This window comes from Cucurbita maxima, unplaced genomic scaffold (genome assembly GCF_002738345.1).
Source record: "Cucurbita maxima cultivar Rimu unplaced genomic scaffold, Cmax_1.0 Cma_Scf00010, whole genome shotgun sequence".
In the NCBI taxonomy this organism is placed as follows: domain Eukaryota; kingdom Viridiplantae; phylum Streptophyta; class Magnoliopsida; order Cucurbitales; family Cucurbitaceae; genus Cucurbita; species Cucurbita maxima.
In genome coordinates, this window is record NW_019272026.1 from 4,177,650 (window position 1) to 4,205,038 (window position 27,389).

The 27,389-nt window shown below is 36.3% G+C and overlaps 4 protein-coding genes across 8 annotated transcripts; 1 reads left to right on the plus strand and 3 right to left on the minus strand.

Moving 5' to 3' along the window:
- Positions 1-3,643: 3,643 nt before the first annotated feature.
- On the minus strand, positions 3,644-6,608 carry LOC111485783 (putative F-box protein At3g23950). The gene is made up of 2 exons (XM_023132816.1): positions 6,462-6,608; positions 3,644-5,044 (listed from the first exon to the last, which is right to left on the minus strand). Exon 2 carries the CDS (start codon positions 5,039-5,041, stop codon positions 3,839-3,841), a length of 1,203 nt encoding a protein of 400 aa, XP_022988584.1. The 5' UTR covers positions 5,042-5,044; positions 6,462-6,608; the 3' UTR covers positions 3,644-3,838.
- Positions 6,609-7,340: 732 nt separating this feature from the next.
- On the minus strand, positions 7,341-17,597 carry LOC111485750 (formin-like protein 13). 3 transcript variants are annotated; one of them, XM_023132773.1, is made up of 18 exons: positions 17,184-17,597; positions 15,878-16,578; positions 14,908-15,129; positions 13,419-14,830; positions 13,212-13,335; positions 11,807-11,878; positions 11,131-11,229; positions 10,922-10,963; positions 10,093-10,173; positions 9,962-10,012; positions 9,809-9,890; positions 9,362-9,456; positions 8,751-8,822; positions 8,516-8,632; positions 8,282-8,350; positions 8,127-8,193; positions 7,745-8,026; positions 7,341-7,632 (listed from the first exon to the last, which is right to left on the minus strand). In XM_023132773.1, the coding sequence occupies exons 1-17, from the start codon at positions 17,254-17,256 to the stop codon at positions 7,842-7,844; spliced, it is 3,564 nt and encodes a 1,187-aa protein (XP_022988541.1). In that variant the 5' UTR covers positions 17,257-17,597; the 3' UTR covers positions 7,341-7,632; positions 7,745-7,841. The 3 variants fall into 3 exon arrangements, with proteins under 3 accessions (XP_022988541.1, XP_022988540.1, XP_022988539.1); XM_023132772.1 differs by having other exon boundaries at positions 7,341-7,656; XM_023132771.1 differs by having other exon boundaries at positions 7,341-7,608; positions 17,184-17,596.
- A 1,206-nt stretch (positions 17,598-18,803) lies between these two features.
- LOC111485774 (omega-6 fatty acid desaturase, chloroplastic-like) lies at positions 18,804-23,360 on the plus strand. Of its 3 annotated transcripts, XM_023132807.1 has the most exons (11): positions 18,830-18,969; positions 19,081-19,169; positions 19,258-19,312; positions 19,381-19,616; positions 20,359-20,502; positions 20,597-20,748; positions 21,366-21,488; positions 21,589-21,766; positions 21,878-21,996; positions 22,819-22,933; positions 23,080-23,360. In XM_023132807.1, exons 2-11 carry the CDS (start codon positions 19,131-19,133, stop codon positions 23,239-23,241), a joined length of 1,323 nt encoding a protein of 440 aa, XP_022988575.1. In that variant the 5' UTR covers positions 18,830-18,969; positions 19,081-19,130; the 3' UTR covers positions 23,242-23,360. The 3 variants fall into 3 exon arrangements, with proteins under 3 accessions (XP_022988573.1, XP_022988575.1, XP_022988574.1); XM_023132805.1 differs by lacking the exon at positions 19,081-19,169 and having other exon boundaries at positions 18,804-18,969; XM_023132806.1 differs by having other exon boundaries at positions 18,836-19,169.
- Positions 23,361-24,275: 915 nt separating this feature from the next.
- LOC111485777 (BTB/POZ domain-containing protein At2g24240-like) lies at positions 24,276-26,389 on the minus strand. The gene is made up of 2 exons (XM_023132809.1): positions 26,189-26,389; positions 24,276-26,014 (listed from the first exon to the last, which is right to left on the minus strand). Exon 2 carries the CDS (start codon positions 25,881-25,883, stop codon positions 24,543-24,545), a length of 1,341 nt encoding a protein of 446 aa, XP_022988577.1. The 5' UTR covers positions 25,884-26,014; positions 26,189-26,389; the 3' UTR covers positions 24,276-24,542.
- Between the last annotated feature and the right edge of the window lie 1,000 nt (positions 26,390-27,389).

The window sequence follows — 27,389 nt, forward strand, 5'->3', positions numbered from 1 at the left end:
TTTAACGGACGGATTTCAAATGAATTGAATAGTTGTAATTTAGAAAGTGGTTTCAAAAACCTGTTTTTTCTTTTTATAAACTTATGACAAAAAAAATGATCAAATATTAGAGAACCTGATGGGATTCGGGTTGGTCATATTGGACTTTTATTAATGAAATTGAAAGTTTATAATAAAAAATTAACACAATTTGTCAAACTCAAACAGAAAAATCGATTTTTTCCTGCAAAAAAATCTATGAAAAAAAAAAAGAAAAAAAAAAAAGAGAAAGAAATGTTTACATTCCTTCTAAACAAATAATTTAAAATCATTTATAATACTTCAAATAAAAAATTTGAAATAATTTTTCAAATTTTTATTTCAAGGGGTGAATTCTTGGAGATTTTCCAGTTGTGTAATATTCATCTATGTAGTAAAAAAATAACACAACAGAAAGTTAAAAAACAAAAATTCTTTTACTATTAGCAAATGAAAGACATATTTCTACTAAACTCTTGGACACATTTTTATAATGAAGTCTTAAAGAGGACGTAAGGATATTCTAATAGAATTCCAGTAATATATTCATCATACGAAACACACTCGATAATTCACAGCCTTTTCCCAAGAAAAAGAAAAGAAAAGAAAAGAGAAGAGAAGAAAAGAAAAGAAATAGAGCTACTCTTTTCTATTGATACGATTTATTAAATCAGGAGGGTTTTGTTTATGTGGGAAGGGTGTCAGATAATGAACATGTCAACTTTGGCAACCCCAATCGAATCTGAAAATTAATAATACCCACCATTCAGGATTCACCAAGCAAGGTGAATCCCACTCATTACTTTAATCTCACAGAAAAGTGATCCCCAGACGGAACCCATCGGCCAAATTATAATTCTTTTTTATCATAATAGACTCAATTGAAGCTTTTTAAAACATTCATATAAATAGATCAACAAACACCTAAATAGACAATATTAGAGCTACAAGAGCTAAAAGGCCAAGAGAGGAGAACATTGAAACACTACTTCTAATCATAATTAAAAACTAAGATCCACTATTTTCCACTTTGAAGTGATTTTATTTTAAATATAATGAAAATAGTGTTCCTTCTAATTAATTATGTGAGACTACAACAGGGAAGGAAAAATAGGCTCTTCATAGCATTGTAATGTCAATCATAACCATTGCGAAGAAAACGGAGGTCTGTGATCCGCATTATCACTTGGAAGGGGTGTTAAAATGATATCGAATAGCTCTACAAATTCCCAATAAGACAATGAAATGAATTTAGGTTGAATGATGGAAGAAAGGAGAGGAGATGGAAGCAGAAGACTGTTGAAAATGGCTGGTAGTGACGGAGAGAATGAGTGAGGAAGGAATCCAGCAGAGAAGAGCAGAGGGGGCAGGCAGGGGACAGAGGCCTTTAGAAAGGAAGGAGCCACTTTTGGGGCTGAACATGTGCCTCCAAAAGGAAATGAGTTGATAATAGGCTTCTAGTTCTACCACACAAATTTTGTCCATTTCATCACCCCACCGACACTCATAGCCCCTAAGCTCAATACCTTTTTCTTTTTTGTAGCGTTAAGGGTACACAGATAGGAAAAGTTAGCAGAGGGTATTTGGCATCTCTAGTCTTCGGATAATAGCTTTAATGCATAGTTCACTCCAATTTATATCCTAATGTTTGGTGGATGAATCATATATTCTTTAGATTTTCCAACTCCAATAACCAAAGTTAATTAAACCAAATTTTAGACTAGGGGTGTAATTAATAACTTCAATTTTTTAAGGATTGTGGCCAGTTATAGGAATCTTGTAGTAGATAAAGATTTTTTTTGGGAGGCATTGTATTTTTTAAGTGTTGGATAATTTTTAATTGTCATTTTTATCGCTTTTTTCTTTATGGGTTCTAATATGACTTTTTTTTCCTTTTTAATTCTTCATATCTTTATTTGATTTTGAGTATTTTTTAAGATTGAATTTGGGTCTTTTTCAAGATTGAGTTTGGACATTTCTAATTTGAGTGGTTTGTTGATTGTTTATGTAAAGAAATCAAGTTACATGTACAAATACATGTATCAACTATCCATGGAGCGAAAAAAATTAAATTAATCTAGAGAACATAATGACCTGCTAAAATTTATTAAATAATAATGAACAAGCAATAATGGAAGATCGAAGTGTGAGATGATATAGAATAAAATAATAAAGAAAAAAAATTAAAGTGCTCAAAGATTCTCCCCAATATTTTTGAGATTGGAGCAAAGTTCAAAGTGGATGTAATTGGCCAAGCAGTCAACCATCCATTAAAATTTTCTTACGTATTAAGATGTGATGATAGGTGGGGATTAGGTATAACTAAAATTTTTATCTTTTGAAATTTTATATAAATTGGGATTGTAATTTCAAATTCCAAGAAAGTCAAAACTCTAATGAAAAATGGGCCAAACGGCTATTGTTTATTTTCAAACAATTCAATAAAAAAAAAAAGAAAAAAAAAAAGAATATTTCCACAGTTGCTGTCAAGCCCAGCAGTTGCGTAATATTAGACCTCTTTGCCCAAAATGAATAAGGTAAAGTGCAGTCTGTTTAAAAAGAATAAAATTCTAATCACTCCACTATTTGAGAATATTGTATTATATTGTTTGGAAAACGATCCAAACCTGCGGCTTATTAAATAAATTACTAACTATTAAAGTAAATATTTAGACATTTAGATATTTAATAATGCTTTTTTAAAAAATAACTATAACTTTTGAAAGAAGGTAGGAATCAACAAAAACATTGAGCTTTGAAGTATCTTTGCCATTTCCCCATTGCTAGTTATATTCCCAAAGAGATGGATTCTTAGATTTAAAGATGGCTAAATTTTCAATCTTCAATTTATCTACGATAGATTTCGGAATGAGAAATCGATCGGAATTCTTTATCCATCCGACCTAATTTCGCATCCAAAAATATGGAACAAGGACGGGACAAAATTCTTCTTAGGTCGGGGGATAGCAAAATGAGAAACCTTTAAGAATATATTAAATTAAGAGATAGAGAGAGAGGAAGATATAAATATTTGGGAGGTGGATAGGTAAAAGCGCTGAGAAACAGGGGTTAAGAATGTTACCTCATGAAGACAAAGGAACTTTTCATTCTGAAGCATGCCAACCGTCTTGGGAAAAACAAAAGCTGAAAAAAAAAAAAATCGTGAGTTTATTATAAGCAACTGAACCGATCAACTTCATGAATAAAAGCATTATTAAAAGGGCATATGGGAAATCTTCTAATGTAACCATCCAACACTGATACACGTATCACAATGACGAAAGAAATTCCCAAACACATATATTTACTCCAGTAACTGCTGTAATTGACTTGAAATCCCCACTTACCAATTGAAAGAAAAAATGTACTAAATATAAAGTTATCAGGATTACCTCAAAGCTCATTTCATGCCAAGATTCTGAACTTGTGCAGAGAAAGGAATCCAGTTTTGCCATTCCAAAGCCAACTGTTACTTACAGAACCGCACAAAAACGATGATTATTTGATAGATGGTAATAATTTTATCAATGAATGACAAATTAAGGAAAAATTGAATGGACGGTGTAGATATTCCGAGTCCTGACGGAAATAAAGGTCATGTAGACAGTATATTTGTCCCTTGAATAGTTCATATAACTTCCCAAGATAGAAGGGAAATAACATGCAACTTCACGCCCTATGGCTGCCATAGGAATAAAAAGTGTTCTGTAGCCTAAACTTTGTCAATTATATCCAAAATCCTACCCCATCATATTCCAATGAAAAGAGAGAAAAGCTTATTAGCTATCTATTGCCCAAATGGGAAGACATCAGTGGATTACTAGTTCTCGCTGGGGTTTATGTTGCTGTTTGAGTCAAAACGTGAGAGAGAAACGTTCAAGGGAACCAAGCTCAACGAATAAGGAATCACTGAAGGATCAACATAGGGGTTTGGACCCAAACTGGCAACGTTACAGACTTCCATCACCTTGCCTGTTTCAGTGTGGTAGAAATAGATTGTTGAATACACCCTCATCAATAAGACCTCATCTTTAAATGCTAAGGGATCCATCAATGGATCCATACCCGCAACCAGTTTCTGTTGCATGCTCTTGTGTAACTTGAAAAATATTCTTGGATTCTCTTCCTCAATCACTTGGAGACGTTTTGAATGTTTGAGCATCCATTTTGTCTCAAAATAGTCTTCCAGATACCAAACAATAATTCCATCTTCACAGATCATGATGAAATGTAGTAAGCCCATGGATTCTCCAATGCATGTTCCAGGGACATTGATGAAAAATTCCAAGACAGGAATTGGAGATGAAATCAACAGAGATAGTTCTTTCTCTGTATCAAATGCAAGGATTTGATCCGTATCAGTAAGCCAATGTAAGATCCCTTTAGCATAAATGCCTTTGTTCTTCAACAAGTTGCCCTTTGAATAGCATACTTCATTTGATTCCTTCCAGGTTCCTGTTTTTGAAGAGTATATTTTAAACGTGTAGTGCAATTCCTCTTGCTCATTCTCCAACTGCTGAATTCTAATTATTCTGAAATTCGTTGAAGTGTTTACAGGGTCCAGGATGGGATCAAATGCTAGAACAATGTTGCTGAACCTGTCCAGCTGAGCCACTTCAAAACTCACCCACTTCTCAAACAAAGGATTGCAGACGTAGATTATTGTAGGGCGTTGTGTGGGGAAGCAACTTCTACAACAAACCAGGCCATTACAGGATGCCAAAATGACAACATCCTCGGGCAGGAAACCAAGGACCATTTTCTGCACCTTAGAATCTGCATTTACTGGCATATAGCTAAATGTTTTTATATCGTCAAGGCATTTTTGGTATTTCTCTTGAAAGATGAAACCAGATAACGTCAATCCAGTCTTCTGGAACTGAGCTTGTACAAATGAGCGGTCTGAAATAAGTTCATGCCACCCTTTAGAAACGGACCTCATTTCAACAAGAGTCTTCGTTGGCAACCGAGATAAAACATCAAAGGGAATATCTCCACCATTCATGACCCTGAGATTCTCCATGTACTAGCATTGGAAACTTGATGTTAACAATAGATTAAAAAAACCATGAATAAATAGGCTAATGGACAAACAGCTTTCTAGGCATCTTATGTAAAGGAGAAATTACATTGACACTGAAATATCAATACGTGATACAGTTGATAGAGAGCAATAACCCATAATATATAAATGGAAGTAAAAGCTTGGGAAAGTTGCTCCATGGCGTGCCTATCTATTCTTTGAATTTCTCTAGTAGCACAGCCATACAAATCTAGATGAAATAATCCCAGCTCTGTCAACGCTTCAATTCCCATTTACTCAAATCTTGGTCAGTATTAGGAAATAAATGCATTACAACTTATCAGGATAAGCAAGATGATATAGATGGGACTCTTGAAGAATTTTCATTACTTTGTTCTCTGCTCTGTCCTCTTCTACGACCCTCCAATCAAAGAACTAAACCAGCATAACTATTCAATTACTGTAAGAAAAGGGGTAATAGACTCCGGTTCATTATTGTCCCCATACGAAGGCAAAAATTGAAGAATCAAAATTCGTCAATCAGTGGATCATTTTATTTTATTTTATTTTTTGTGAAATCAAATATCATCTACAGACGTGAAAATAGAGAGAAGTAAAGCTTCTCGAACCTTATACACAGCGCAAATTCTGCCATCAGATAACCGACTAAATTAGTTAGAAAATGCAAACTAATCGCTAACACATATTCGAAGTTTATTTTCTCTCCTACGATAGTATTGTTAAAATAACTATTATCAATACATGCAAATAACTGAAAAGATTTTCCTTTAGAAAATCAGAGAGTTAATACAAAAGCGGAAAGCAAAAAGCATAGAGTGGATTGAATAAAGCTATGAACAACATCCATGAAACTCAGCCACCTATGAAAACATTTACACGCAAAGCGTAAACCACATGAAATATGATTTTCGAAAATATTGTGAAGGAAACTAAAGTTTATTTAAGCCGTTTTCAGTAAAAAATAATGTTAATACTTAAATCTTCTCCATGTTTTTTCTTTTCATTCTGTTTTTTCAAGTTATTTCCATGAACAGCCATACAGTACTAGTCAGCCAAAGAAAAATTCTCAAAATGCTCGTGATGCTCGCATTCAAACACATCCACTACTGTAAGTTCTCTCCGACGCCATGAACAAGGAAGCTACAGAATAACAGCGAAACAGTCTACCATATCAAAACGAGAAGTTCATAACATCCAAAGCAAAGAGGAAGTTCAGTTATCGTCGGCTAAATGCATGAAACGTCTCTTACATGTCGATTCTCATACGCGCTATGCATGGAGCACCAAAATACGAATCCATGAGGAAGAAGAAACGACTATAATAGAATCAAAGCACAAGCAGAGTACAGAGACCACAAAATAAAATTACAGAAATGAAGCCTTCGAAAAACTCTTTCACCTGTCAACAGAACGGCGTGAAGGAATCGAGAAAGATATGCAGATAAGCGAAGAATATGAAACGAACCGTGCAGTGGCAGGACGGGGCCTCAGCTCTGCACCTCTGCCATTGGAATGAAAGCAACGCAAATGCTTTTAAGCAGTTGTATTCCGTGACGTGGCTGTAAAAGAAGAAGAAGAAACGACCGGGGTTTTATACGCTTGTAACAGCTGGACCATTTTAGCATTTCCTTTTTATTTTTTCTCTTAAAATTCAGATAATGAGTGGCTCGATTTTTTAAATCTTATTTTAATATTTCTGATATAATTAAAATATTTAAATGGTTTGGTATATAGAAATAGAAGGTATGTTTAATCAGTTATATTTTACAAATATTGATTAATGAGCTTAGTTAAGTTATATTTATAAATAATGAAAATAAAATGTATATTATTTTTTTTAAAAAAAAAAAATCCATGCATATGCTTCAACTTAAAAAAATAATAGTTTTTTTTTTTTAATCACCACAAAATACAAGCTATAAATAATTCAATAACAATACTTTAATCGATATATTCTATATCATCAATTTACTCTAACTTTATGTTGCTTAGCTAATTAACACATATATCGAAATATTAGAAATTTAAAATTTCTCAACACAAATAAAAAAAAAAATCAAAATTCATAATGTATTTATGCGATTCTAAGCCTTTCTTTACAATAAATATATTTTTCGGGGAAATCGGTTAATGATTTAACAAGGATGGAGACGAGGAGAAATAAGGTAAAATACAATCTCTTATGAATGTAGAAACATTGTAGGAAAAGACATTCTTATCCCTAGAGAAAGTGTTGATCATAATATAGAAATAAAATGAATGATCAGGTAGGAGAAAATTTTGAGCAAAAACTGAGGTGTAAATAGGCATAACACAACTCAAAATTTTCTTTAAATAATGGTATAGCTAAATACACATCTGGATGAATTTTTGTTCCAAAACAAAAGAATGTCAGGGGATCTTCAAATTATAAAGCAACCTTGAAAGGTGACTTTCTTGTATCCCCGGATGATTATGTACACACAAGAATTTGTTCAGTTTTGATACAAGCAGCCAGCCTGCTCAGTGCATTGAGCAACAGGATGAAGCTTGATCGGCCCGGGTTGCTGCAGTGCAAATAACGATACCATCTAGCAATGTTAAAGCTCAAAAGGCTGTTGAATATATGGAGAGAAACAAAGCTATGAATTTGAGATGTCGATAGACGACGAAAGCGCCATGAAACCGGGTTAAGAATGTTACCTCATGAAGGAGTGGTACACTTCCCACTAGAACTAATTGCTTGTGTTGGATGTCTGTAGATCTGGAGGGCTTACTTGAAGGAACTTGACATGCTAACTTACTTGACATTGCCAATCTCAACCTGGGAGCGTGATAACTTCTTCGTCCTCGTCTTTTTGTGCAAGTGCCCCGTCTTTGATTTTTCCTTTTCAGTTGCTTTCTTCAATTCAAGCTCTATCTGCTTGCAGTTTTCCTCGTGGGCTCGGTTAAACATACTCACAAAGTTGCATAAGGTTGACATAACTGCAGTGGGGGGAGAGGGGTTAGACCAACAACGACACTAAAAAGGAGTCATCTACGGCTAACATCTCATACATTGTTTCTGCTCATAATGAACAAATACCTTGCTCAAAGGGGCAGCGAGCTGGATCTTCTCCAAAATAAAGAATCAAAGAATCTACATTTCTACCCTGCAAAGTATCAAGTTCCAGATAAGCAATAATCGAACCCAAGTAGAGGATCAAAATTTGAAGAGATGCACCAAGAAGCAGCACCTACCACGCTAGAGTATAGCGAAGCCAAAGTTCTGACTTCAGCTTCAGCAAAACGAAGGAACTCCTTTAAAACCTGAACAACCGGGGGAGAGGGGAGGTAATGAAGTCAACAGAGCACTGATAAAACTTATCTAAGAAATGAAAAGAATTATTTTCAAGTGATAGCAGAAGTTCCTAGCTCAAGGAACATAATTCTAAGTAAATTAGATGGGTAACTTAAATCAGTGAGCTTTAATACCTTTCGGAAATTATTGGATATAGGGCCATCATTTTCAGATGTAGACAATTCTTGAACAATTTTCTCCAACCCTTTGCTAATTGCTTGCATCTCCTCTGCCAAAATCTTCAATTGTACCTGGACGGAAATCGAACCTGTCTCAGTCAGGGAGGCAACCCCCTCACAGCCAAAAAACACACACACACATGCACTAAGAAGAAAAAAAAGGACCAAAACCAACTAAAAGAGATAAAACCTTTGATGCAGGCTCCAAGCTTGCAAGATCATTAGAAAAATCCAAAACTTCTGGCAGTTTGTCAGCAAGTATCTACACTTGTCAATAAATAATAAACTCAGAAACGAAGATAAAGAAAATATGCCTGAAATGAACTACTATAGTTAAGGAGATTTTCAAGAGGTTATAAAGCACACAAGAGGCTTAATTCTCTCCAATAACCATCAACGGGTCCTAAAGTAAGAACAAAGAAATTCAGCTTGAGATCATCATGGAACCACTTCAATTATATTATTGTCTTTACAACTAGCTCTAAATTTTTACTACCCGAGATAAAATTGAAAAACTCAAGCATCACCGTAATTTTCAAATCCCATAACAGTCTCTCAATTAATCTCATGCCACTCCTTTCCTGATTTTAGGTGTCGTTATCGTCCATTCTTGATTGCTTTACAGAAGGCGTCAAGTTTTTATGTCCTTGGTCATGGAAACTTTCACATAGACTAAAGGAAATGTGTTTAAAAAGCGATACGTATTGTATATTATGCCCTGACAGCTGATAGTCAACGTAAAGTTGTAAAACGACAAAATGTAGATCATGCTCATTAAGCAATAGACAGTACAAGTTGCACCTTGCAAAGATAATGCATTAGAGTCATCTTGTTGTTTCGTGCACGAGTTTCTGTCAGTTTAAGAAGGCTATCCAGCCTAAATCCTATAGCAGAGCCTGAAAAGGAACAACAACAATGAGTAGATGAAGTCAATGAGACGATTATAAAAGAAATATTTCAGTTAGCATGGGTGATAATCTTTCTACACAGAGAAAGGGGAGAAGGGAGAAAACTCAATTTAATGCAAGTACAAATTAAAGATATTATTGTGGAAATGGTTTATAGCAAACAAAAGAAGAAAGGGAGTTCAAATTAAAAGACCTCTGGAAGTCAGTTTTCAAATTTTTAATGATTCTAAAACAAGAAGTTTAAAATGTTCAGATAAATTCATGTACTGTCTTCATGATGGTAAACAAATGGCTGTAATAGACTGAATTCAGAGAAAATATAGATGCAACATCAACTAACCCCTCGCTGTTCCCTGGTTTAAAGCATTTCCTAGAGATAGTATTGTTTGCATGACTCTCTTCAACTTCACTGAACTTTTTATCTGAAATAAAGATATCAGAAAAGAGAAACGAGATCCCAAATCCATATCATAGAACCATGGGCAGAAATTACCTCTTCTGCAGCAGAGTTAACAAAGTTCAAGCTTTTTTTGAGGTCAGTGACCTGCATGACCAACAACAGGGATGGTTAAAGATTATCTACATATTCGTGCGTGTGTGGATGTGGCAGGTAAGGCTATTGACCTGACAGCTGAACTGCATCTTGAATGAGAAAACTCGAAGTTTACATTCAACACGAGGTACTTGCATCAACTCTAAGAAGAACTGTGAGAAAAAATATTATATCATTCGTCCGTTCTAAACTCATAAAACCAATTTTTTTTAATTAAAAAAAGAGAAATGAGGAAAAAAGGAAGAAGGAGAATGTAATTTTCCAAATTTGATCAGCAGTGCAGTTTGAACAAAAATGACAGATAGTGGATGAGATTAGAAATATGGAAACGCAATACAAGTTTTCAAGCATCGCTACATGAAAAATTTAACTCAATATATTTACTTCAATGATATGAGGGGGAAAACAAGGTTAACAACAAAACAACGAAAGACAAAAGGTCCAATTCAACTCAATATGCTATTTTCAAAGAACTAAGGAAAGTTCTCAGCTGATTGCTGTCAAATTCCATTAGGAATTAGAAAAATGGAAGCAGAACGTTTCTTGCATTTAAGGCTAACAACGTACAAAGAAAAAAAAAGGAAAAAAAATCTCACTAATCAACAAAGAAACAAAGTCGCGAATTAATTTATCTAAGTTGAACAGAAAAAATTCCAAGTAATTTGCAGTGGAAAACATTTTTCACCAAAAGGTTGTAGATCACCATGTCAATAATCCACATACTGCCATTGAAGAATAAGAAATTGCCTCAAGACAATTCAGTATTATTTCGTGCTTCTCTTCTGAGCAGTAATAAAATTACGATAAATGTGGTTAAAAGACGATTTTACATTCTTCATGCACCAGTTATATAAACATGCAATGTACATGTCATCCATGCCAAAAAGTTTCCTTAAGAACCTGTTCACATTTTCCAAGCTTCTCCTTTTCTCCGGTGTAGCCCTGCACATGAGCATGCCTGCATTAATTATCCATCGTTCGCTTTACCCCTTGAGTTTATCCCAAACTTAGAAGTACTTAAATTATTAGCATTAACAAGGCCTATAGTGCCTTCACCGAGAGAGAATGCAAGACCTTTCAAGGATTATCATTTTTTATAATTTACCAACCTTGAGTAAATCCATTTCCTCCTTTGTCGGACAAAACTTAATAAGATTCTCAACCTGATCGATATCCAGCGCTGCATCTTCAAGGTCAAGCACAGAACTCTGCCACCAATACCCAAGAAGGCACACTATTTAAGGTTAATTAGTAAGAATAAATTACCAAACAAAATTGAGTGTGCATTACACACAAATATCAACGATACTAATTAGCCGAATTCTTTTAAAAAGCAAATTATCATTGATTGAAGAATAGCAAAAAAAAAAAAAAAAGGTCATCTTCCACTACAAACATCAAACATCAGGAGAAGAGGTATACTACAATTCAAACTAACAAAAAAACAACATAATGCATAGAATTAAAATTGCTATCATGATAATTGGCAAACATCTTGACTCTATACCCAGGGTTCTTATTACCCTAAAAAAGTTTTCATTTTGTTTCATGCTAACTATACACTAGCCAACAATAGAAGAAAGATCGTAAAATCTATTAAAGTTGAGCAGCAAGAACATTGCTAAACAACAATGGAGCGACAATTCTTCCATGGTTTCATCGTCAATCATTCATTTAGCACTACATCAAGTAGCAATGATGATTAGATAATTGAAGCATATTTTACTTAATTGAAAGATATATAAATATAGATCTTATAAGCATGTTAAATATAAACCATCTTACCATTAAATCTTGCAAAGGAACCTTGACCTTTGAAAGCATGATTTCACAATTGTAAGCTCGCCTATGATCAATCTGTAACAGTAGCAGGTAATCAAACAGAACATCAAGGAATCCCAAAAAAGTTGATATTAATTATAACTAGAAGGAGAAGCAGAAAGCAATAATAATCAAGCTAATACTTGCGCTTTTAAACAATGTCAGCAACAAGATACTGGTAGGAAAAGCTACCAAAATGACTATTTCAAATAAAAATCTATTGGCAAAAAATTGGAAATAGTTAATCAGACAACAGCAGAGGGAATTTGGAATTATAAGTGGTTAAATTGCATAAATGACTGGTTACACCAGTATTCATTCATATGATCTGTTCTTTTGATATAAAATCTACAATAATATAGAAGAAGCTTAAAGGAAAGAAATATCAAATCTCACAAGAAGTCTCTTCGATCTTTCTAAGTTCATTAATTAAATTCTATTTTCCAAAATAAAATATTAACTAAATTTAGTCTGATGTCTCAAAAGCGATGCATGCATGTAATCGAATAGCCACTCATCACAGTGCTTAATTTGACCATGTAGTAAATTATTTCAACTACACCCAATCTAAAAGGTGATGAGCGTTCTTTTAAAAAATTGTATTACTTTGAAGAATGCTTTTTAAGGAGCCATATCAGAAAGGATAATATTAATGAAATTTGCAATTATTGTGGTTATCTAATTATTGAAGAACACTGGTGGCCTTTTATGTCTCTATAAAGAACACTAGCCTTCAATAAAACCACAAATCTTTCATTTATAACAGCACCCGCTTCAGAAAAGTGTATACTGTTAGAAATTATTCACTCGTTATTTTAGTTGGGAAGTTATTAAGCTGGTTAGCAGGTTATGTGTTAGGTTGTTAGTCTGTAAACATTTTTCACTTGGAGTAGTCTGTATATACTTCGAATTCGAGTAGTTTAATAACAGAAATTTTCTCAAAATCTTTCATTTAATACATAAATTTTAAGAAAATTAAAAGTTAGAATAAATGAAGAGAAATGATTGCTGCTATTCTAGGATTGAGTGCAATCATTTCAACTGCTTACACTGATGGCCGACTACACTGAAGTCCGAAGCCTACGTTTCAAAATAACAGAAGTCATGACTATGATGTTGGGAAAAAGGTTTTCTTTTGCATAATTTTTTTAATGTTCTCTAAATGTTGTCAGTATACATGGTTTGGTTTGTTATATAACTTCATAATGTCCTTAAAATGATCCGTTGTCAGTCATTCACCAGATGCATCCCTCTGTTGTAATAGTTTTTATCGTAATAATTCATAACCTACAGGAAATGACGTCACAAGAATGATGATAGTTCTAAAGTATATGATGCCCAGCATCAACTGCTAGATGATTTTAATTACCAGTTGTACTTTCTCAGGTTTATTCCCAACTGAACCAGGCCCACCTGACTTCTTGAGCAGATCAGGAGCAGGAACTGCCGCTGAGAAAAGACTTTCAAGCTCTGACATGTCAATCTCTGGTGCCCTACAACAAAATATTAATTTGATTGGTTCAGAAGCATTGTTTGACTTGTTTCAAAACTTCTCTAGTATTAAGGGTTGGCATACCTGGAAACTTCACCAGTTTTTTGAGTTTCAGCCCATAAGCTTCCTTGCACTGCTTTAGATAACTTTAACCAATGCAATGGCTTAAGTTTCTTGGTTATATGTGATCTTGAATTTATCGTGCGTGACAAACTCCGTCCCTTTATACCTAATGGATAACTATTTGGTGGCGGAGGACACCTAGACAAACCATTTTCGAGAAGAGAATCAGAACATAGTTCACCAGATTTTGAAGTCCCTCTCCCAGAAAGGGTAGGAGGAGGGGGAGCAGAAGGAACAGCTGAAGAGGAGCCTGTGGTGGAAGTTGGCGGTGGTGGAGGAGGGGGAACAGATGGAGATGTTGAAGTATATTCAACCTGTCTAAACGGAAGAGGTGGGGGCGGAGGTGGAACAGAAGAAGATGTTGAAGTACTTCCAACCTGCATAGATGTCATAAGAAGAGGTGGTGGTGGTGGAGGAGGAACAAATGGAGATGTTGAAGTACTTTCATCCTGTTTAGACGTCATAGGAAGAGGTGGAGGCGGAGGTGGTGGTGGTGGTTGAGGCACTAAGGGTGCAGTTGCTGAGGTTACAGACAGGGGAGGGCCAATGGTTGATAACTGACTTTGATCCTTCGAATAGATTTTTCTTTCCTCGGTGAGAGAAGATTTATCTGGTCCTAGAGTTGATAAGTTATTAGACGGAAGTGCTGATGCAGTTGGAGGAGGGGAAGGATAAGGTACAGAATTAGCAACAGAAATATCCATGGAAAGTTGGGGGAGAGGAGGAGGTGGTGGCATGGTTGTCCCTGTAAGGAAACTTTTAGTGCGAAGAGATTCAGGTGCAAGAGAAACAGCCAATGCTGCATTCGGAAAAGATGAAGATGCAGTTTTCAGATGAGAAACCTCTGTTTCTCCTTCAGAATCAAGAAATGAGTGGCTTCCAACCGAAGCACTGTGTGAGGTCCTATTGCTTCTCTCTGAATTCCGCGAATCTTGCAAAATGTCATAGTTAAGTGGGAAAGACTCTGAAGATCGAGGCACCTGTTGGAATACTGAATCAGGTTCATTGTTCTGTTCAGTTTTAGCAGCATCCGGAGAAAACTTAGATGTTGGAACAGACTCTTCCTTCTCTAGGAAGAGTGTGTTCTCCAATGTGAACTTCTGCGGAAGTTTTCTGGGACTTGTACACTGAAGTAAAGAACTAAATTGTGTACTCCAAAGAGAATTATTGTCTGTCTTTTCTTGGGCTATGTTTAAGGCATTCATCTGATGAAGCATATTAAGGGCAACATCTGCTTTGGGATCTAACCAATCCACATGACTAAAGATCTCTTGTACTTTAGCAAATGCTTCAATGGGGAGACCATCCTCCTCAATGCAAAGTATATCATTTGGAACAGTAGAAGTTCCAGCATCCATCTCAGAGAAAAGAATCTACATTCAATTGATGACCAAAGAAAATAAGCAAGAGAGGCAGTACTAGATAATCATGCCAGGAAAAACAAGCATACCTCTGCTCGAAACTCTTTTGGAAATTTATCTTTAGCGTTCCATAAAGTGTCGATCTCTTCACGGTTGACAATTAAGATATTAGAGCGAATAAAAGCAGTATTAAACATTGCTCTGAACATCATCTCTTCAGATTCCATGTCGTCAAGCAAACTGATGCACTCAAGAACAACATCTCCTTGAATATGGCAATTAATATCAATCTTAACCAGTTCTGATTCTACCTGCAACAGGGTACAAAAGGTTGACCATCTGGTAACATCGGGGATTTTAAGTGTATTTACACAAAAGTGTTTAACTTAACTTCAAATCTGTTGGCTTTACTTTTGACTAGGCCAAGAGGGCAAAAGCATAGGAAAAGTACAGGAAATGAATTTCTCTTGCAGATTAAATCATAAATTCAAAACTTCCTGGTCTAACTTGATTGCCTAGATAGCTCATTTACCACTGAACCATGGAGCAACCCAAAGTTAATCTCCTATTTAAAACTAGTAGAAATTTAAATTAAAAAAAAAAAAATGGTGCTTATGATCATCGCACTTCAACTTTTTGTTTGTTATCATGTTGAAAGTTTATTTGAACCTAAAATAGGCAGCAGTGAGAGAACATTAGGATCAGCACAAAGTAGTTAAGAAGCACAGAGTTTGGTTAAAAAATTTACAAGAATATGGGATGTCCATTCTAAGCTGCAGAATTTCCAACTTGGCCAGCTATGATGTTATGAGAAGAAAATAATTTACGCTGTTCTTAAGAATATTACAAAGTGTATAGGGGATTCAAGTGTACGAACTCGTAGAGAAAGTAGATATACTCTAACCGCTTAGCTATGTTCATATTGGAAGAAGAAAACAATGTATTAAGAATCCAAACCCTTTATCACTTGAAAAATTAATGCTTCGGGAAATAATAATATGAAGTTTGTTTTCAATCAACTTGTGATTCTAACAAATACAGATTAAGGGATCACATCACCTGTTTGTAAGAACGGACATTTTTACTTCTTTTTGGAGTTGAATACAGAACTTTAGGAGCTCGATCACTGACGAGCAGAGGATCTTGTCCATATATTCGAAATATTGGACGGCAACCACCCTCTCCATCAACATTTGGAATAAATCTCAAAATGATACAATCCAAAGTGAGAGCTCTGTCCATAGGTGGCCATTCTAAGGCTACATTCCTCCTTGCAATGTATTGAAGATATCTTAATTGGGAAGGAACTGGATTCATAGGAGACAAAACATGTAAAAGCTCACGCGGTGCCTGCCTGTAAACCATGTCCAATGTTCTTTGCTCCCCACTATATTGTTTCCTAAAAATCAAGAGAGCCGAAAGCATGAAAGCTAAAACTGGCCAACCACCACGCTCACAGTGCATTAGCAAAACGTTATTTTGTCCAAGGGAAAGCCAACTCTCACATGATCTTAGAAAATGGTGAAGCACTTCCATTGTCAGAACTGGGCAACCCTCGTACTGCTGAGGGTAGTCCATTATGGTCATATCATACTTCGATAAGATATCGCCCATCTGACTTTGCATCTCTAATCTCCTAAAATTGAATACCAAGAACGATGCATCTGCTAAATGCTCTCTGAGTTGAGCAACTATTCCACATAAGTAAGCTTCATAATTCTTCTCCTTCCACGAATCTGTGGTAAAACAGCAATCAAAAACTGCAATACAAAATACAGGTACATGTCAGCCAGTAAATAGCAACATGTCTCAAATTTGAATCTAATATCGTTCAGAAGTTCAATTTCAAGTTCTCTGGACAAATATAAAGTTAAACAGTATCTTTCCCAACTCGTCTGCATACAGATAGAGATATGATCCGTGCGTTCTTATATTCAAGTTTGAAGGTTACATCATATTAAATAAACAAGAGATTCTGAACCAAAATCAGGCAACGTTTCAGACTTGTACAGAACCAACCTAGAAATGGTTCCAAATTAATCAATCGCTCATCCAGAGCGGTAGTGATAGGTTCAAGTCCTTCAATCTAGCTTATTCAACTTCATTGCGCGAGAAATGAAGACTGTGAGATACGGAATCTGCAAACAACATTCTCTTTCGATTCCATTCCCCATTTGTACTAAAGTTCCCTTCTCGTATCAGAAATTTCACCACTAAAATAAGCAAAAGACAAGCTGATGCACCATAAAACCCATCTTCTCACATCAAAACAATCGAGAATGAGAATTTATACATTCTTCAGGCCATAAGAAAAGGGGGCCTAATCCTAATCAATCGAACCAAAAAGAAGACAGAAAGACAGTACCGTAAACTCTTTCACAGATCTCGAGAAGGCCATCGGGCGGCTTCCGGAAGAACAATTTGCGCAGCAACGCCATATCACCTGCCAACTAATCCTCCCAATTCCAGCCCGAAATTCATTCGTATAAAACGAAAACTGCCAACGATTGACTCCGTTTATTGTCAGTTCCTTTGTGTTGAAGCTCGGACGTTTCAGCTGGTAATCTCCTTTCCCCTTCGTGTGTTGCGTCGATATGCAGTGGTTTTCCCGGCAGACGGCTTCGTTTTCCTGTGTTTGTTAGTAGTTTCAGTTTTCCGTACTTCTGCCATGGCTGATACCTCCGAGATGGATGACGTGGACACCATAATTAGCTGCCATCTGTATTTCTTCGCATTTATTTATTTTTACCATCGTATGAACAAATTTCCATAGATGTTAGGTGTTTGTTCTGCTTCGCTTTGGCCGCATCGATAATTACAAGTGAAGGTAAAGAATTCATTAATTAATATTCTCACCAGAAATAAATAAACAAATATATATATATTACTCCAATTTTTTTCATTTTCAATTATTGCTATCAAAAGCAATCACCCAAGAACTCACAAATGAGATAAATATAAATATAAAATATATATTTGTATTTCTATATAAATTTTTTAAGCTTGATTTGCTCGAGTGAGTGGTTGGATTGTTTATTTAAATTGTTAGTTGGTAAAATATTTATTTATTTATTTTTAATATTTAATTAAAAATATATCTTTTTAAAAAACTTACTTTATATTGGTTTAAAAATATTTTTAAAAGTCTTTGGAGAATTTCGAATAAACATAATAGCAAATTATAAAATTAAATAAAATAAATACATGTATATATTATTGTGTCGGGAGTAAAAATATATTTTCTAAATATTAATAATGGATTCGTTTGCTACTGGAAATCATGAACCAACTCAACACATAAAATTTTTATTTATTTAAATCTAACCCAACTTAAATAATTTAATAATCTTGGTTTGAGTTAGATTAATTAAATTTTTTGAACTTGGTTAAACAGATGGTTTTTTTTATTAAATATATGATTAAATTATAAATATATATATATATATATATATTTTTGTCGTCTATTTGATCTTTAAATTTTTGAAATTCTAAAATTGGTCTCTACATTTTTAAATATTTTATCCCATAATTACCAAATACTATCAAATTTAAATTTTAGAATTCTATTAAATAACAAATTTATATTTATATTTGATACATTAATTATTTTTAAAATATTTCGTTAAATTCTATCTCTTTTTTATTTATAAATGGTTGAGTTTTATATATATCCAATGAATTTATATTAAATTAATAATTTATTTTGGGTACAAATTTAATGTTTACATCCATATATCAATTTAATACTTACAACCAATTAAGTTTTTTTTTTTTTTCCCGGTTTTTCCTTTGGTGGAAGTAAATTTAATTTTTAAATTAATCAATATATTTATAATGTATAAATCTCTATTATTTTTAGTTCTTAAAATAACGGATAATTGAGCGACATAATAATCAATAATTTTTCCACTATAATTATATTAATTAAAAATTTATTAATCACGACGGTTAGGTTTGACGACTGAAGAAATAAATAGATGCCAAATTTGAATGGTAGAGACCAACAGGTGTACGCAATGCCGTGTTTTCCTCAGGGGTGTCGATGAACAATGGAAGCAAACAGTAGACTTCTTGCGGGACGGAAATCGAGTAATATCAGCGCCGCTTTCCACACTAGTGGCGGATTCTCGAAGAGGGTCACCCCTTTTATGGTAAGCCTATCACTTAAAGAACGGTAGGGGAAGGATTTGTTGCATACTTGAGGAGATTGATACCCATTAAGAATTTTCCCCTCTTCCACCGTCCATTGTCTCTCATTCAAGAGCTCAAGCAAGCTAAGAGGGCTTTCTTATCTGGAATTTCATCAGTTATAATGGCTTGTAGACTTGCGGATTCTGTGTTTCTTTTTACTGTATGTTTCCCGCCATGGCGTTTTTGTAATCTTTCCTGGTTATGGTACTTATGTTCTTGCTTTCTTATTGTTTTGGTTTGATTATCAGGGGCCCCGTCAGAATTCAGCTCGAACTCAGAAAATTGCTTCCCATTATTCTCCTGGTATGTTTCAGCATCTGCCTTTTGGATTTTGAGCCGTTCGATTATTGATAGATTCAATCGTCTAACAGGTATGAAGAGGGAAGTAATGTTTCAGAAGAAAATCAAGCGACAAAACTATGTGCTTCCTGTGAAGAGGGCTGCAATTATACGGGCTGTTGCTATTCCAGTTGCACCACTGCCTTCTTCAGCAGATAGTGCTGAACATAGAAAAAGATTATCAGAAAGCTATGGATTCGAGAAAATTGGAGAACCTCTTCCTGAAAATGTTAGGTTAAAAGATATTATTGAATCCCTTCCAAAAGAGGTATTTCAATTGCTGCAACATAATAGTGTTTTACATCTGTCAGATAAAATCATGTTTACGTTGAGGATTGTTGGGAGGGAATTAGGGGGATGATCATGGGTTTATAAGTAAGGAATACATCTTCATTGGTATGAGGTCTTTTGAGGAAACTGGTTCGGGGTTCCTAACATTGTATTAGAGTCATGCTCTTAACTTTGCCATGTCAATAGAATCCTAATGTCGAACAAAGAAGTTGTGAGCCTTGAAGGTATAGTCAAAAGTGACTCAAGTGTCGAACAAAGGGTGTATTTTGTTCGAGGGCTCCAGAGAAAGGAGTCGAGGCTCAATTAAGGGGAGACTGTTCAAGAGCTCCATAGGCCTCAGGGGAGGCTCTATAGTGTATTTTGTTCGAGGGCTCCAGAGAAAGGAGTTGAGCCTCGATTAAGGGGAGGCTGTTTGAGAGCTCCATAGGCCTCAGGGGAGACTCTATGGTATATTTTGTTCGAGGGGAGGATTGTTGGGAGAGAGGCCCCACGTTGGCTAATTAAGGGGATGATCATGGGTTTATAAGTAAGGAATACATCTCCACTGGTACGAGGCCTTTTGGGGAAACCAAAAGTAAAGCCACGAGAGCTTATGTTCAAAGTGGACAATATCATATCATTATGGAGAGTCATAGTTCCTAACCATTTTCCGTTCTTACATAGCCTAGCTAGTTAGGTAATGTTCATGTATTTTACCTTATTCTTTTCTTTTTTTAAAGGTTTTTGAGATCAATGACGTGAAAGCATGGAAATCTATCTTAGTATCTGTTGCTTCCTACGCATTAGGCCTCATCATGATTGCAAAAGCTCCATGGTATCTACTACCTTTGGCTTGGGCATGGACTGGAACTGCAATAACAGGGGTTAGTCTTATTCAAATATTCTTTCTGGTTGCTTCTTTCTTTCATCCTTGTCGGACTTGCAACTCAGGCCACTGAAGTTACTTTCCCCTTCAAGTTCTTTGTTATAGGTCATGATTGTGCCCATAAGTCATTTTCAAGGAACAAGTTAGTGGAAGACATTGTGGGTACTTTGGCTTTTATGCCTCTAATATACCCTTATGAGCCTTGGCGGTTTAAGCATGATCAACATCATGCAAAGACAAACATGTAGTATTAATCTCTCCTCTCCTTCTCTATCTCTCTTCAAAATCCTTGTTTTAGCTCTATCTTCCTGCATAAGTATAGTTCAATATTGTTCCATTCTATAGTATAAATAAATGTCTTACTAAAGTAGGATAACATTCCATTAACCAATGCAAAAGCCTCGATCAGTAATATCGAGCAGAACAACATGAATAGTGCTAGGTTTGTACACATGACATGTTATTATCTTGACACTGTTAAGCATGCAGCAACTCATGTGCGTTAGGATCGAGTTAATAGAATTTCTCCATATGTTTTGCATTTTGCCTCGAGTCAAATATCGTTGTGTTAAATAAGCTTGAAAAACTAAATGTAACAACCCAAGCCCACCGTTAGCAGATATTGTCCGTTTTGGCCTGTTACGTATCGTTGTCAGCCTCACAGTTTTAAAACAAAGAGAGATTTCTACACCCTTACAAGGAATGTTTCGTTCCACTTTCGAACCAATATGGGGTCTCACTAAACAATATGACTAAATAGGAATCAATATTTCAGTTTCGCTGGTTAATTACTCCTAAAGATTCCTGCCTTTCATCCTTTTTTAGCTAAAGCTCCATTGCTATTCTTATCCACATATGTAGGCTGAAAGAAGATACAGCTTGGCATCCTGTGTGGAAAGAGGAATTTGATTCAGATCCTCTTCTGCGTAAAGCAATCGTATATGGATATGGTCCGCTTCGTCCATGGATGTCTATAGCTCATTGGTAAGTTACCTTGGATGGTTCCTTTGAAAGAATAACTTGACTTTATAAGAAGATCTCTTTCATTCATTAATATGCAACAAGCTGCTGTTGTGCATTACAGGTTGATGTGGCACTTCGATGTGAAAAAGTTCAGACCAAATGAAGTGAAAAGAGTGAAGATAAGCCTAGCTTGCGTTTTTGCATTTATGTTTATTGGATGGCCATTGATCATCTACAAGGCTGGGGTTATTGGATGGGTTAAGTTCTGGTTAATGCCATGGCTTGGCTACCACTTTTGGGTAACATCATTTGCTTGCCTCTTGTTATGAAAGTTTCCTATGTGATCAATTTAGCTACTGCTACCTACTTATAATTGTGTATCTAAGAAATACCTTTGGTTTTTTGCTTAGATGAGCACTTTCACTATGGTCCATCACACAGCTCCCCATATACCGTTTAAATCTTCAGAAGAGTGGAACGCAGCTCAAGCTCAGCTCAATGGAACAGTGCACTGTGCTTATCCGAAGTGGTATTGAATCATTCATTTTGGTGATAAGGTGCTGTTTGTCACAACTATACTATGAAGAGAGTAGGTTGTGACCCTCACGTCATGGCAAACAAAGTGGCATCCCGGGTTACAACCTACTCTCTTCATAGTATGGTTGTGATATTCTCCCCCACTTAACTTAGTCATTGTCCTCGATGACTTACTTGGGGCATAATCGTATTGCAGATTGTGACACTGTTTAGACGTATTTTTAGTATTTTTTAGTAAAAAGTTGTGTTAAAAAAGGTCAAGAATTGTTTGTGTGAGTTGTGCGAGATCCCACATCGGTTGAGGAAGAGAACGAAGCATTCTTTATAAAAGTGTGGAAAACTCTCCCTACCAGACATGTTTTAAACGTTGAGGGAAAACCATGAAGGAAAAGTCCAAAAAGGACAATATCTGCTAGTGGTAGGCTTGGACGGTTACAAATGGTATCAGAACCAAACACCGGGCAATGTGCCAACGAAGAGGTTGAGCCCCGAAGGAGGGTGAACACGAGGCGGTGTGCTGGCAAGGACGCTGGGCCTTGAAGGGGGTTGATTGGGGGGTCCCATATCGATTGAAGAAGGGTGCGAGTGCCAGCGAGAACGCTGGGCCTTGAAGGGGGGTGGATTGTGAGATCCCACGAAGCATTTTTTAGAAGGGTGTGGAAACCTCTCCCTAGCATATGCGTTTTTTAGGGAAAGTCCAGAAGGAAAAATCCAAAGAGGACAATATCTACCAGCGGTGGACTTGAGCCGTTACAGTTTGGGAGATTCCTCTAGTCTTGACTTAGCTCCTAATTTTATCTTCGCCCCTCTACAGGATCGAAATTCTCTGCCACCACATCAATGTGCACATTCCCCACCATATTTCTCCAAGAATACCAAGTTACAACTTACATGCAGCCCACAAGTCTCTTCAAGAAAACTGGGGAAAGGTAATGATATAGACTCACTGCATGTCTGGAATTCAGTTCTCGCAAAATCTAGTCTGGCTTATCTATAGCATTGATTTCTCCCCATGACACTAACAATCTAGTTCCTTTTCGTTCGATCTTTGTTTTCCCTGCAACGCGTTCGACAGTATCTGAATGAGGCTTCATGGAATTGGCAATTAATGAAGACGATCATGACGATATGCCATGTCTACAGTAAAGAGGAAAACTACGTCGCTTTTGATCGACTCAATCCAGACGATTCTTATCCCATTACATTCCTCAGGAAAGTTATGCCTGATTTTGCTTGATTTATCTTTCTTATTCCTTTTAACCTATTTGTGACTGTTGCCACTTTATGAAAAGGTGGAAACATAATCCTTTTCAAATACACCTGCTGAGAAAGATCAATACACAATTATTGCCATTATTTTTTGTTGTGCAGTAACCATTTATTGGTACTTAGAAAGTAATGATTTGGATTTGGTGAAGCATAGGTGAGAGACCATGTGATTTCTGAAACAGAGAGATGTTACTTTTGATAACTTTAAGCCAATGGGGTGTGGCTTTGGATCTATAAGTCAGCAGTTGCAACTGTTCATATGACAACAAGCATCTTTCTGCTTGTCATCTGCTGCATACATGGAATCTTTGTCACCACCAGATCTATGGTTGGCTCATATCTCAGTGAGAGCTTGGTTTTTTGTTAAATGAACTGTCAATACTTGTACTCTCTCTTATGAATGTTGTTTACTAAGACATTTTGACAAAAAGATTTGAAGTTTGGTCTGAACGTCAGCCTCACAGTTACACCCTTATAAAAAATGTTTCATTCCCCTCTCAAACTCACGTAGGATCTCACAATCCAGCCTCCACCCTCACTGGCACACCGCTCAGTGTCTGGCTCTTATACCATTTGTAATAGTCAAAGCCTACCGTTAGCAGATATTGTCCGCTTTGGCCTATTATGTATCTCTGTTAGTCTCACGGTTTTTATGTATCTCTGTCAGTCTCACGGTTTTAAAACGCGTTTGATAGGGAGAGGTTTCCACACCGTTATAAGGAATGTTTCGTTCCTCTCTCAAACTCATGTGGGATCTCATAATCCACCCCCCTTGAAGGCCGAGTGTCCTTGCTGGCAACCGCTCAGTGTTTGGCTCTAATACCATTTGTAACAAACCAAGCCCACCGCTAGTAAATGTTGTCTTCTTTAGGTTATCCCTCAAAGTTTTTAAAACGCGTCTATTAGGAAGAAGTTTCCACATCTTTATAAACAATGTTTCATTCCCTCTCCAACCGATGTGAAATATCGGGAAGAAACTAACGATGTAATTCAAAGGGAAGATGGAGAGCCAAAATCCACATATGGAAGAAATATTGAGATTATCTATTACTATTGTAGTGATGAAACCCATACAAACTGTCTGCTCTAAATCTTCCTCTAAATTCTAAATGTCTTACTTTGTTTCGTTCGATTTTCTTAGCCAACATCTCCAGTTTCTCCGAACCAAGACGTCTTGCTATATACATCGTTATTCTCTTCAACTACTCTATCTTACAAATCCAATAACCAAAAAGAGAACCTTATTTTCTATCGGGAAGAAGGCAAGCATTAGCTAAACGATGACATTACAGGCGCAGGTGGTGTCTCCCAAATGTCGAAGACATTCTCCTCGCTATGAAGTGCAAAAAGGCGATCCCCGCCAATGGAGAAGTCGCAGATCGAACCACCGACGCTTCGCCGGAGCCTGGACGTCAAAACCCAGTCAGGTCCACACAACACTGATATTGAATCATTCATAGATGAAAATAGCTGCCCCTCATGTACTGCTAACTTGGGGTAACATGGCTCTTCTGGCATCTTCCCCTTCATTAGCCTACTTCTTGAGCTCCACCGTATGCTCCCTCCACTGCTGCTTCTCAAATCCAAAAACCCCAAATCTTCATACTCATTCACTACACAGATTGAATTGCTCTCCTCCATGGCTATGGCGTCTCTTACTCGTTTCTCATCAACAGTCAACGGAGCTCCGATATCCGACCAAGACCACACCATTTTCTTCTCCCTGAAATCCAACAGGCTTATGTAACAATTATCCTTCCTAGGAAAAAGGGTTGCAACCAATAAGCAATTGGTTCCATTCAGCCATTGGAGCTTGTCAGCATCTCCGAGCGACCAACCTGCTGGTTCATAGAAAAAATCTGTCTGTTTTCCAGTCATTTGGTCCCAAACGCCAATCCCATACTCATTGCTTCTACCTTTACAACTAGAGAAGATTTTATAATCTGAACTGAAACTCAAAGCTCCGGCTGTGCAGCTCTTTACCTGATTTTCATGACTGACTTGAAACTTATGCCGGAGCTCACCAGTTGACTTGCTGAATAGACCCATTCCGCCGTCGCCACGGCCTAATCTCTCACACACACTAATCATGATATTCTCGGCATCGATCCACCCCACGTCGTTGACTCGCTGATAATCGAGATTGATCGGAGGGTGTTCGTCGAGCATCCAATCATAGACATGAACCATACATCCATGAGCAATGCAGCAACCACCGTCCGGACCAGCTCGGATGGCAGTACCATCTCCTGGAGCTTGGCCGGTTGTAGAATGCGAAAGCTTCAATCTATTGCCGTCGAATTGGCCCCATTTAGCGGAGCGGAAATGATCCTGCAGGCCGTAGAAGAGAGCCTCCCGATAGAGGAGTTTCTCCGGCATATTCGTCGGAACGTAAAGCTCTCCAGTGCGTAAGAGATCAAGAAGCACGGCGAAGCAATTAGGGTTCCGATCAATGAAGAATTCACCAGAATTAGCAGATCGTAAATCCCAATTATCATCAAAAAGTGCCCCAAACAAGGAATTCCGGCCGGCATTCGCGAGAGTTGTGGCGGTTGTTTCGAACATTCTGCCGCCAACATTGAATCTCACCCTATCTTTCTGCATTCCCATGATTAAATTCCCTGGAAATGGGAAAACCCAGATCGGGTTTTAGCAATCGGAAACGGATTGACCTTTCCGTTCAAGATAAATCAAATTTCTCGACGAATTTCTGAAGAGTCAAAACAGAGGAACAATCTCCCCTGCGGAAATCAATGACGGAAAAGACCTAAAATTAGAAGAAATCGAACCAAAACACAGAATCAACAGGATCAAGAAGCTTCAAAAGTATACTAACAGAAGAAGAAACACAATCAAATGGCAAGTTTACAGACAAACAAAGCGAAGAACGGACGAAATTGATCGTCCGTAGATACCTTTTTTTGCGTTTTCTAGAAAAATCAAGACCTGGGTAATCAACAATGGCGGAAATAAAAGATGGGTTTTAAAATTTATTGGATTTGGTGCAGAGGAATTAAAGAGTTTCCAGCGGTTGGACTTCAAAAAGTTGACTCGCTCATTCTCAGCGTCATTGGGTCAGGTCTCTCCTTCTGTCCACAGTTAGGACATAGCCGAAATTGAAAAGAGAAAAGAAAATCATTGGCTTCGTGGGCTCCGCTTGTAATTTGATGTATCTTTAATTTTCAACCGTCTGATTAATCTGATCATGAGGAACTTCCCCAATTACACCGTGGGCCCGCCCGCACACAAGAATTGACTCAATTCAGTAATTTGTCGCAATTAATAAAATCAGCTCGCACACACCAAAGGAACCGTGTCTTATGGCCATATTTTATTTCACCCCCCTCCATTTGCAGTTATTTACGAGGAAGACCCGATAAATTGTTTAATTATACTTCAACCCCACCCAATTTTCATACGTATAAAAAATTCATTAAATGCACATTAGTGAATTTGTATTACATTTAAGTGGTTATTTATCTGATCATTTTTCTATTTTTCTTTACTTATTTAATTTAAAAATAATTACGTGATAATTGTTCGAGGATTTTGGGAGTGAGTCTTACATTATTGGTTAATTTAGTGGAAGATCATGGGTTTATAAGTAAGGAATACTATCTCTATTAGCATGAGGCCTTTTGAACAAGTCCAAAGCAAAACCATTAGAGTTTATGTTCAAAGTGGACAATATCATACCATCGTCGAGAGTCGTGTTCATCTAACAGTTTATACCAACTACCCTACAGATAATTTCACTTCTACATTTTAATTAATAATTGAACAATAGTCTACAGAATTAAGATATTAATTTCTTTCACCAAAATTTGCCTCCTATAATCTTAAGATGATGATTATGATTATGATTATGATGTGTTAATCGTTTTTGTATCTAATTTGATAGACATTAACTTAATCTAACTTTATAATTTTATATAAATAGTTATTTATGTGAACCATTAAGATATCGTTCTGTTCTGTTGACGAAAATATTGTTTTGTTCTGTTGACGAAAAGCATCGATCTCGAGACGGAAGGGTTCCCGATTTGGAAGTGATGACATAGAGCTTTTTTATTTTTTTAATATATATATATTTTACTCAATTTTATATAGATATCA